General features: G+C 36.6%; 1 protein-coding gene across 4 annotated transcripts in view; it reads left to right on the forward strand.

Annotated features, from left to right (window-relative positions):
- Positions 1-12,210, forward strand: part of Mctp1 (multiple C2 and transmembrane domain containing 1) — a 595,681-nt gene that overhangs the window by 384,038 nt on the left and 199,433 nt on the right. For all 4 annotated transcript variants that reach the window (XM_029544133.1, XM_029544132.1, XM_029544131.1 and 1 more), the window contains 2 exons: positions 3,803-3,989; positions 8,762-8,855. In XM_029544133.1, coding sequence (XP_029399993.1) covers positions 3,803-3,989; positions 8,762-8,855 — 281 coding nt within the window. The remainder of the gene's footprint in view (positions 1-3,802; positions 3,990-8,761; positions 8,856-12,210) is intronic.

Genomic DNA, 12,210 nt, shown 5'->3' on the forward strand with positions numbered 1-12,210 from the left:
GTCCGCTCTTTCCCCGGCAGTGCACCGGAGCAAAAACGTGATTTTCTTAATATACTAATACAAATGAGTTTTTCAGTCCAGCATTCTGACCCGTTGGTAGTATACTCTGAAGTCCCATAACCTTGTTTATTGGAACACCAAGTTGGTGGTATTCAATGTTCTAAAATAAAGAGATGAAAACCTAGTTTTAAAATAGGCAACCAGCTGGAGTGGGTGGGTTGGGGAGCAGGATGCTGGGGAGGGTATAGGGGACTTTCTGGATAGCATTTGAAATGTAAATGAAGAAAACATCTAATTAAAAAAAATAAAACAGGTCACCTCTAGAAATCTGAGGGTCTGACCTGTACTCAGGAGTGAGTCAGGGTGTGGGTGAATGAAATGACTGGGGAAAATAAATCAAAGAAAGAGAAAGAAAGTGAGAGAGTAGAAGAGGAAGGGGGAAAGAATGGTATAAAATAATATTTCATTACTTATAAACATGTTCTTTTAAGTTTTAGTTTGTAGAAATTGCAAAGCAGCAAAGACACAACTGTAAACATGGATAGAGTTATCAAAATTCCTGAGACTGGGGATTCTGAAAATTCAGAGTTCATCAGTTCAATTAGCTCATAGCTGCTGATGAGAAAAGTGAAATTCAAAAGGGAAAGTTTTCTTGGAAAAGGTCTTACAACTAATTAGTGGGAAACAGGGCTGGAAGTAAGGAACTGTGACTCTGGTCTCTTCATCTCTGTCAAAGTATTTTTGGGTTCATGAATTTATATTAGTACATTTTTTAAAAAATAATTTCGCTTTTTCATTTTTGATAAGCATTTTTTATGCCTGGGTCCTGTGGATAATCACTTCCTTCTATAGTTTGTCTGTGATGAATCCTTCCTTTGTGAGGGACACATCAGTAGAGGTGAGCCAAATACAGGCACTTCATCCCACACCAATTAGTACTAGATTCACAGGGCAGTAGACTATGCCACAAGGGTTCTGTCTTTGTACATATTTGTTCAAAAGCTGAAAGGAAATGGAAAATTCTTTTGCTATACCCCATACCAGCAGTCATTTGATTGAGTACTCAGCAATGAAGCTGTAATGCAATGCAAACTTTATCTTCAAGTTAACAAGACAGCTTGGCTAAGTTGTAAAAGAAAAAAAAATGACAGTTAATATGGGATCAGATTGCAAAATTTAGATAAATAGTAAGCCCGATAGACACAATGAACACCTGCAAGCCACTTAACACTCTCATGTCCAGAATATTGTTGTTCTTTATACTAAAATTATGAGAGTCAAAATGCTGAAATAGTACATGTGAATACTTTAACTCTTCCTAAGAGCATATTCAATATTGAAGGTTTAGTTGAGGCAGAGAACAAATGTATTTCTCTAAATTTATCTTTTTAAATTTTGCTAGTGTCATAGTTTTTAAATTTAAATTTGTGAAATGTTCTTGTCTTATAAGAACATAACTTGTATCTTGCTTCCCTAATTTATATGTAGTTTACAATATTGAAATGAGAACAACACAACTCTATACTTAGAAACTTAGATGTTTTCTATAGCTAAAATGTCTGGCTGGCCATCTCTGAGAAACACTGCTAACTGCACACTTGCCTCCAAGAATGTAGCTATTCGGTATCAGTTCTGTAGAGGAGAATGATTGGATCATTCATTCCAGGGACCAGGGATTGATTCTGGCTCAAATCCTAACTGCATGTATCTATGTCATGGAGCCTCTCTGCCTCTTGGTTTTTCATTGGCAAGGAGCAAACTGCAGGAATTGCACATCCTTACTACCTACTGGGATAAGTAGAGCGAGTGGTTTAGCAACAGGCAGATTTGATGACATTCACTAATTCAGGGAATGTTTGTCTTGTATTAAAAATTATTACATTTAAAATTAAACTTTTATTTGGCACAACACACACACACACACACACACACACACACACACACACTAAATCTATGGGTCTGATTCCATCTGAAAGTTGCCAGTATACAATTTATCTTGAGATTATATTTTCAGCAGATTATCTTGAGAGCGCTTTCCCCAGCTCTTAAAGAGAGGGAGAATAATCTTCACACAGCATGTGTATGACTGTAAACTTGGAAGGGAACTGTGTATAAGGCTTGTTGGTCCCATGCCTTCCTTTCTGTGTGTGGCAAGGCAGCATTCCTTACAAGACTAGGGAAGGACAGGCCTGGGAAGTACATGTGGGGGACAAAAAAAGTAAACTGAATAAAAAAAGAACCTTCTTGGTCCCAAGAGTACTCAGCCAACATTCTGTCCTGATCACAGTCCCCATTCAGTTACCTGACCCAAGCCAGAGAGTTATTCTCATTCAGTAAAGCACTGTGGCCAGGCAATGTGCCCAGTGCTGGAAAGATCACAAAAATTGTTTTCTTTTCTCCTTTTGATTGCTTTTTTGAGTGATTATTATTCAGTGGTGTGTTTTAGCTTTCAAGTTACTCTGGATGTTATTGAGAACTTCATTCTAATTACAATTAGAATGTTAGATAAGGCATTTGATAAGTTTTGGGTTTTTATTTTATTTTATTTTACCATTAAGGAGAATTAGTGATATTACTTTGAACTGAATGCTGTATTATCAGAAACAGTGACGTTTCTGGTACCTATTCTAGCATTGGGAAGCTATCTTCCCAGAAGTGTTACAAACTAATTGCAAACTCTCTTAATAATAACATTTAGCACATACCTTGTGTCTAGTCATAGTCATGGTTAATGTTGTACACACAAAACACTGAATGTCAGATTTTGATTCATGTTTTAAAATCTTGTAAGAGACACATTTGAATTCAAGTACAATCTCTGAAGACTTTAAATAGTATTATACTTGTATTTAAAAAACAATTTTAAAACAAAAAATAAATGCTGGAGTGAAGAATGAAAAGAAATAAGAATTTTATTTTATCTCTTCCTGATAGGCATTCATCTCATTTATGATATGCTGATAACATTTATTTTGATAATTGGCTATTTCTTAATTTTAATACATTTTTTGGTATATGTCACAGTACACGTGTTAAAGGATAATTTGTAGAAATTGGTTTACTCTTTCTCCTTCAATCGTGTGGGTCCCAGAGTTGGAACTCACATGCCCAAGCGTAGCAGCCAGCACCTTCACCCACCGAGCAATCTTACCAGCACCTTCACCCGCCGAGCAATCTTACCAGCCCCGTTTCTTGCCTGACCTGTTTTTTCCCATGTCATCCCCCATTCTCTCAGGTTAGTAGGCTTATAGTCACTATATTACTTGCCTCCTCAAAATCAATTGACATGTTTATGAAAAGAATGCAAGGTATTTTAACTTGAAGACTGGCACATACAGCATGTTTTCCCACAGTATGTTACCCTGGGAGGGCATAAATTTAGTGGGTGTGCTGTGAGGATGATTTGCGAAATGTAAAACTTCTCCTCTTTATAGTAAATGTTCTATTTGCTTTTCAATGGCATTCATGAACTGGGAGAAGGACCAGCCACAATGGAAACAGTGGCATAGAAATCCAGGCTTCGGTAGTTTCCTTCAGCTTGCATTGGTCCAAGTAATTCCACCAATTCATGAATCACATACCAGAGGGTATAATATTCCGACGTCCTAAGTCTGTATCTTACAGGAAATAAGGTAACAGCTTTATTGCCAAGGCCAGAATTTTGTGAAGAGAATCAGTTGATTTTCTTCTATTGGCTCAGATAGTATTTCTATCACTTTATTTTCCACAGGACTCCAACAAACCCATTTCTGTTTGATGTGGTGAAAACTGCCACTTGCTAATTCAAAACATTTGTTTCTAGGTGCCAGGTTGACCTGTCTTCCCTCAGTAGGGAGCAAACGCACAAGCTGGAGTTACAGCTGGAAGAGGGTGAGGGCCACCTGGTTCTGCTTGTCACTCTGACAGCCTCGGCCACAGTCTGTATTTCTGATCTCTCTGTCAATTCCATGGAGGACCAGAAGGAGCGGGAAGAGATATTAAAGAGATATGTACGTATGAATGATCTCCTTCCAGATCCAGTGTGACTACATGAGGTGGTAAACTGTGGACACAGACTGACAAGGAGATTTCAGAGGAAGTGTTTGAGAGGCAAAAGGCAGGCTCATGCAGATACCATGCAGCTCTGCAGGAGCTACAGTGGGCATTGCCCATTGATGTCTATAGCTTGGTCATATCCAGAACCCATTGCAAAGCATATTCTGGATGTGTGTGTGTGTGTGTGTGTGTGTGTGTGTGTGTGTGTGTGTGCAAAACTTTCCATAAAGAAAACTCAAATTTATATATCCCTTTAATGTTAATCCTTGGTTCTGTGTAATTGCAAAGAAGACTTGTCTTTCTAAATCTAAAATGAAGTTACTGCACACTAAGAGGTTGGAACCTGGACAATATCCATTAATGATGTTTACGAGAAAACCTAACTTCACCTCTTCAATTTAAAAAGTCACTGTAAAATGCAATTAAAATGTAGCCTCCTTCCCTCTGATTGAGGGTCGGGTGGAAGAGTAGAATAGAGAGCCAATAAATAATCACCCTTCTTAAATCGTATCTCCTTCAAATAGTCAGTCCAGTCTTCTATTTCCCAGCAACTTTCAGGATACCTTTTCCACGGTGTAGTTATCCTGAATGAACAGAGAGGGGAGCTCTTGCTCCACCATTGTCTCTCAGTGAAGGCTTGGTACCCGTGAAGCTAGGGGAAAGCTTTTCCACTTAAAATCACAAAGCTTGTATTGTACAGCACTGCCAGGTGTTTAGACAGCTCCTCTAGACACTGAGCCATGAAACCAAGCTCTGACTAACAAAGAGTGGCTTTTTAAAAAATATTCCTATTTGCTGACTGACATCCTTTCAATAACTGAATTTAATAAAGATGTACCTTATCAGGCTGTGCAGATAACATGAAGTGCTGGTGCTAATGCTCTACAATATTCTTCAAACAGATTAGCAGGATGTCCGCCTCAGCAAATTTATTCTGGCTATCTCCACTGAATCAGCTGTCTGCTAATGCTTGTACAACTCATCCACCAATAGTATTATCATAAACGGTTTAATAGAGAGAGGTGACTTAGCAGGGCTAAAGAGTGTATATTTTTAAACCACCTAAGTGCCTAAGTTTTTGTGTAGTATCTTCTAATATATAATTGCAATTATGAAAATTATTTCACATTTTGATACTCTAATAGAATATATTCTTTATTTTTGGGAAATGAGCCACCTGAATTAAAACTACTATGAAGGAATTGTTATATTTACATGAAAATTCATCTGGGCATTTCCAGTCTGTAGTTACTGTATCACTATTTTGATACCGTCCATGTATGAAAATGATAGTGCTGTCTGCATAATTAGAAGTAATCTACTTATTATTGATTGTTTTGTTGTTGTGGAATAGATTTACTATAAACCGCTATTTCCATTCCATTAATAAATATTCCATTATTTAAAAGCTAAATCATGTTTAAATATGCTTTGTCGTAACCCCGGATTTCAGGCACAGGTCTTTCTTTTTCCCTCTAGAGACAAGCGGTAATGCAGAAGAGCGCATGCGCTATATTAGCGTTAACTCACCGCACTGCAAGGACAAAGAGCAACGTCTTGGCGGTTTTAAAGGATTTTATACTTTATGTATTGTGAAATGAATGGATTTTATACGAGGTTTAAAATATCCCTTGTTTTGAAGAAACATACAGAGGAAGTAACTTATTAGTGAATTATCCCAGCGTTTTTTCTTCTAAAATGCATGAACATGCTGTGTGTGTGTGTGTGTGTGTGTGTGTGTGTGTGTGTGTGTGTGTGTGTGTGTACTCGTGTGTGCATACTTAAAGTTGAGGTTAAACTTAAGAATTTGACTTTGTTTAGATTTGGTACTCGTCAGGGTAGAGAAAGTAATGAATTGCCCGGCTCTGATATTCAACAGCTCTAGAGAATCTTGTCATTGCTCAACAGGGAAACCCCACGAATTAAACAGACATTCCTGTGTGAGCTACTATTTGATCAGCACATTCTGAAAAGGTGGCTAATTCCATTTTCTTGTTCTTTTCGCCTTTGCAGGGAGGGGAAGAGGGAAGGTCAATAGGGGCGGGTAGTAATGGGTAGTAGTCCAAGAGCTGCTGTTTGACCTTTTCAGAACGGGTTTGCTGAACCCCTGCTCCTCCTTGTCACAGTTTAAAAACCAGAGGAGCTGGTTTAGAGAAGAAGTTGTTAGCATTCCATTTTTATTATGACATTTCACAGTCATCTGATTTAATGTCCCTTGACCGGATTGTCCACCGTGAGACGCTGGGCTTGAAATGTTATTTAGAGCATTGATAAAAGGTGAGCGGCTCTAAGATGACAGCAAGTCATAAGGCTGGTGCTGTGACATTAATTTTCTCCATAACAGAGATGGAATAAGACGTCATGGTGACAAGCTGTCAATCAGCTCTGGCCCCTCAGAGCATCTCTGTGCCATAGGATGGGGTATTGCCTCTCCTGTAATAGAGCTGAACCACGATGCGCTCTCTGACAGCTGCTGCAGCCATAGAGAAAATATATTATACAGCCTTTCATTAAAAAAATAAAGAGGCTCCTCTCCAGAGCATTTCAATCTTTCCCCATCTATTGAGGGCTGAAAGGATTCACAGCAAATCATGGATTCCTCTGCTATGGAAATTTCTAGCTTCAAAAACCACACAGGTTTTGAGACCTCCTAAAATATCCATAAATAACTATGTGGGAATAACCCTTGATAAAGCTTTTCATAAAATTAATTTTAAACTAATATTTATTTGTTTTTTTCTTTGAGTTTTTAATTATACTCTATGTGTCACTGGTTTAAACAGTAGAAATTTCAATAATTGTCAAATGTCAGGTGACTGGGAGAATGAATCATTCACACTGTAATCAGCCTTCCCTCTAAATGTGAACCTGGGGCTCAGGACTGAAACCCTAGTCAGTGTGGCTGTGGCTGCCCCATAAGCATCCCAGAGCAAAACGACTCTGACTGATATTTGTTTTGGACACAATGAAATTTGGTTTTAATCACTCCTGGAAAAATTAAAGTGGCAAACCCTTTCCATGAAACTTTCCCCGTCATGAGGGGAGAATTCCTACCAGGTTTAATGTATTGAGTGAGCTCTGAGATAAGACCCTGGGCTAATTTTATCAGTGCTGTGGAACACAGCATTACCTGGAAACATCAGAACCACAGCCCTGCTGCCTAAGGTCCCCAATGATAAACATTAGATTTGTAGGGATTTAGAAAGAGACACAAGTGCATTTAAACTAAATCCAGCCAAATGAGCCTTTTAAATAAAGTTTTGGTGATAAACAGTTGTTTGTAGCAGAGATTAAGAGGTAATCTTTGTATGAGTACTGTTTTAGAAAGTCATGCTATGAGATTACACATTTATCTGTCTTTCTTCCTCTCAGAATACCAAGGGCATAGCTTCAGGGTAAATAATGACTAACCATCCAGGACTGATAGACTTCATATTGTACAAGCTTTAGTTTGCCTGTACCCTACACGAGTAATACACTAATGAGGCTGCTTTTACTCTAGCAACATTTTGATAGATAAGTTTTTTTTAATGCAGAAGCATGTTAAACTATGCTGTGATGAAACATTTTAAAGGAGGTGCAAAATTGAGTGTCTTTTTTAAAGATTTTTTTTTTAAATTTATTATATGTAAGTACACTGTAGCTGTCTTCAGACACTCCAGAAGATCTTGTTACAGATGGCTGTGAGCCACCATGTGGTTGCTGGGATTTGAACCCCAGACCTTCGGAAGAGCAGTCCAGTGCTCTTACCCACTGAGCCATCTCACCAGCCCAAAATTGAGTGTCTTTAATGTGCTCATTAGAAGCAGTGGCCTTACCATAGGAAACCCAAATGAATTGTAAACAAAATGCATACCAGTGTTCTAGAATTCTGCTGCATTTACTCATTCTTTAGAGTTCTCACTCATTTTATGTTAGTGTTCCCACTTCAGTTTCTTCAGGCACTGTGCTTATTAAGATACCACAGTCAATTTGTTAAGTGAAATAGCTCTTATTATCTGGTTCTACCAAAACCTCTCACAGTTCTGTACATTATAGCAAATACAAATATAATCTTAAAAAAAGTTCCTCACTACCTTTGAATTTATTTTATTTTTTAACTTGATTTATTTTTTCAAAATGCCTCCATTAAAAGTTTTAGAAAACTATGTAACTCTTTGAAGTAACTATTAGCAAAGTCTTTAGATAATTTATTCCTCATCTAAACACTAAGAATAAAGTGGTAGAAAAATAACTTTTTAGTACTAACTTTCTCAATAACTCCCTATGTCTGAAGAGTGTCATATAACCAATCAGTTGAGAGTTAACATTGGTTATTATAATCTTCAAGCTATCATATTTACAGATGAAAGGTGGTTGTTTTGAGGTGCTTTAATAGAAGCCATTGAGAGAAGCCATTGGAGAGATTTGCTTCGTAGCTCATGCTCAACATCTACTGAGGGTTATTTATAGGTAGTAATTATGGTATTTTTATTTCAAAAATCATCATCACTAGTTACATAAGTGTATGTGCATGTGTATGACCATGCACACGAAAGCATGTTCTCATGTGCACATACATTTGTGTGCATTCCTGACACAGGAAGAATAATTTGTATTGGAAAAACACAAATGACTTTTGACCCTTGAGACAACATGCTGAGAAAACTTAGTATTTTCTAAACATATTTTTTGAGGCTTCTTTTGTTTTGCTTTTCCCCCTAATGCCTACGCTTGGGTTTTTCAGAGCCCACTGAGGATATTTAACAACCTAAAAGACGTAGGATTTCTCCAGGTGAAAGTCATCAGAGCAGAAGGTTTGATGGCTGCAGATGTCACAGGTAAGTAATGATGGAATTCTCATATTGTATATACCAAAGGGTAGGCCATGTCTGTGTGATAGACTAATCCAACTCTGAATTTTATCTGATTGAATCATTGAAGTCAGTGGTTTAAATAGAAAGATTCAGAGTTGATCTCACAAAAGACTTGATAATTCCCAGTTGCCTACACAGTTCTATATTTTAAACACAGTGTCATACACTAAAAATAAATAACAAAAGTCAAAATAACTCCTGGATTATTGCCCTCCCAAGGTTTAATTACTGTAACAGGGTTGATATGTCCAGGGATTTTCATTCCTGCATACTGAGCATCACAGAGCCATCTCCTGTTGGTTGTCACCAGTTTCTCTCATACTTCTAAGTCAAACACTCGTGGAATGTGTAGTATCATTCACTGAAAAGGTCAGTGGTGGAGGGCTCAGTAATTACCATGAATGCTTCATATTTGGGTTGCTGCTATAATTTCCTAGTTACACAAATTCTTCAGCATACTACAAAAATAATTATGTATCTAAACTTTGCCTATGTATTACTTTTCATCCAGGACATAAATGTGTAAGAACAGCAAAGTCAGTTTGTGCTTTTTCTAGCTTTAGTATCACTGTGTTTTCAACATAGTAACAAATTAGATGATGGCTTTTATATCACGGATCTGCAGAGTTAAGTACTCTGTATGTGGCTATGGTCACTAATTCGTCATGTAATTCACTAAGGATCTGAGAGATGTTCATAGGACCATTGAGTTATTTATCTCAAATCAGATAGTAAGATAGGACTGACTTATCAGTTCCATGGAAATTTCACTATGCTAGAAAACATTGACTCATTATTTGTAGTAATAAGCACATAATTCTAAATGTTAAGCACAATGACCCTTATAGATTTATTTGAATTAAATATAATACTTTTCTTACCATCCATCTATCTGCAAATCTCTATGTCCTTCTTTAATTCATTCAATAGAACTGAAAACAGATTAAAAAGATAATTCCCTTCAAAATTAGACAGCAGATGTTTATTCCAAAATAGCAATATTTAAAATTTTAACGTGTGTATATCATCGAGTATAATATGTGACAGAAATAAATATATAGGGATTTATCATTTCTTTGAAAAGATGATCATCAACTCATCTTTAACTGAAGACAAAAAGACTTTAAAAAACATAAAATAGAAGCAGGAGTAAGGAGGGGCAGCTGTAATCTCTGAATATGAGCTACCTTAGCTGTTAGTGATAAAGAACTTGTGAGGGGTAAGTTTATTCATTTTCTTTCTTAAAACTTGGTTTCCTGTATAGTTATCAGTGAATTAATAAGCACAATAATTTTTATTTCCAGTGCTTACTATCTGACATTATTCAAGCTGAATGCAGTTGTATAAGTTTTGTCTCCTCTTAGAAGCTGTCATTGATTTTAAAACTTCATGAATATGCAAACTAGGTTAACCTACTTGGCCTGTATGCCACTATGGAAGTTAAAGTACACGTACTTTCAGAGTTGGAAAAAATAGAGATTTTTTTTTCCTAATGGTTCTATATAAGTCAAATGTGAATAACAATAGCCTTTCCACTGGAGATTTACTGAAATATAATTTTACTTGATAAAGTGAACATTAATTTGAGGGCTCCTGCATAGCTGAATCTCAATTTTTTCCTTCAGTTTTAAGGATATAAATCTAATGATTCCTCATTCCATGCTGACCTTATAATCTAATGGGCTCTGGATTGAACAAGAGAGATGTCGAACTATTCAGGGGAAAATGGATAACTTAGTCTTTGACCTTGCTCATCCTTTGACCTTCTGTGGTTTTTATGACATTTGTGATGGTGGCAAAAATTATGGGCCATCTGTTTAAGTAAAAAATGTCTGGATATACCATTAATTAAAGTAATCTTAATTCTGAAATTATAAACAATTTTGGACACAAATAAGCTCTTCATGTGCTTTGTCTTTTATTTATAGAATTTCAAAAAAGTTGACATCTATCTTAGTGGTTCATGACAGCAAGGTTCTGCCTAATGTGAAACAAAAGTAAAGAGATAGGATTAAATATATTTTTCCATCTTCAAGTCTTCAAAGGAGCACCCATCCAGAGCAGTGGTTCTCAACCTTCCTAATGCTAGGACCCTTTAATACAATGTTTTATGCTGTGGTGAACCCCAACCACAAAATTATTTTCATTGCTACTTTGTAACTGTGATTATGCTACTGTTATGAATTGTAATATAAATATTTTTGGAGATAGATGTTTGCCAAGTGGGTTGTTACCCACAGGTTGAGAGAACCACTGATCTACAATATTGTCACAGATTTTCGAATCATGAATAATTCTCTATGCTAAACTAGGAATATTTTTTGACCTGATACAAATAAAACTATATTTAGAAGATATTTGGCTTCAGAATACTTTTTCTAAAACAAACCTAACAAAACAAACTTACACGTGACCAACTTTCATATATATTTTAATTGCTTTTAATTACTGCAGCATACAGTCACATAATCTGAGCACAATTTTAATTAATATTCCAACTTTAAATGAGCACAGGAAAGAAAGATTGTGTAATCTTTTAAGTAGCTATCAATCTTACTACAGTTAAAAAGAATTTTTTCCTTTCAAAATGTAAAATTTTTCTTTGTTACAACTCATTCATTGAGAAACATTGTGATACTGTATTAACTCTGTGTGAATAAAGAGCAATTGAGACTCTCTTTGAATGAGTTAGTAGAAAGCACAAATTACTTTTTAATGAAACCCTCAATTCCTTCCCTTTCCACAAAAAGCCTGTAGCCTTGTTCAGCAGAACACAACTACAGTAGGTCACTTCAGTTAAGCCCCTAATAAACTATTGATAGTCAAGGGGAGTTTTTTCTTCTGTCTCAATAGCCCAGTGTTGGCCAGTGCACTTCAGATCATTAAGGTTAATACAGATTTAAAAAAGAGATTAACTCTGGTGGTTAAGGCCTCAATTTACAACTCCCACACATATGCACACATTGAGCACAGCACAGGAATGGATTGAAATTTCAGTCAAATTGTGGACAGCCTTTCACAGCCTGAGAAAGTGGCACTAGGGTTTGAAACTTTGGTGAACTAAATTCTTTTAAGGGAAAATGTTTGAGTAACTGAAAATACTTCTAAGTACAATGTACTCAAGTCAGCTACCCAGTGAAAGGTTACTGTTTCTCAGTACCATCAAAGCAAAACTAGAGGCTGTCTGGTCCTGTTCACTGGTGGATAATCTTTCCAACATGAAATCACTAAAACTGGCCAGAAAGACCAACTGAGGAATATGTGTGTGTGTGTGTGTGTGTGTGTGAGAGAGAGAGAGAGAGAGAGAGAGAGAGAGAGA

This window comes from Mus pahari, chromosome 11 (assembly GCF_900095145.1).
Source record: "Mus pahari chromosome 11, PAHARI_EIJ_v1.1, whole genome shotgun sequence".
Classification (NCBI taxonomy): domain Eukaryota; kingdom Metazoa; phylum Chordata; class Mammalia; order Rodentia; family Muridae; genus Mus; species Mus pahari.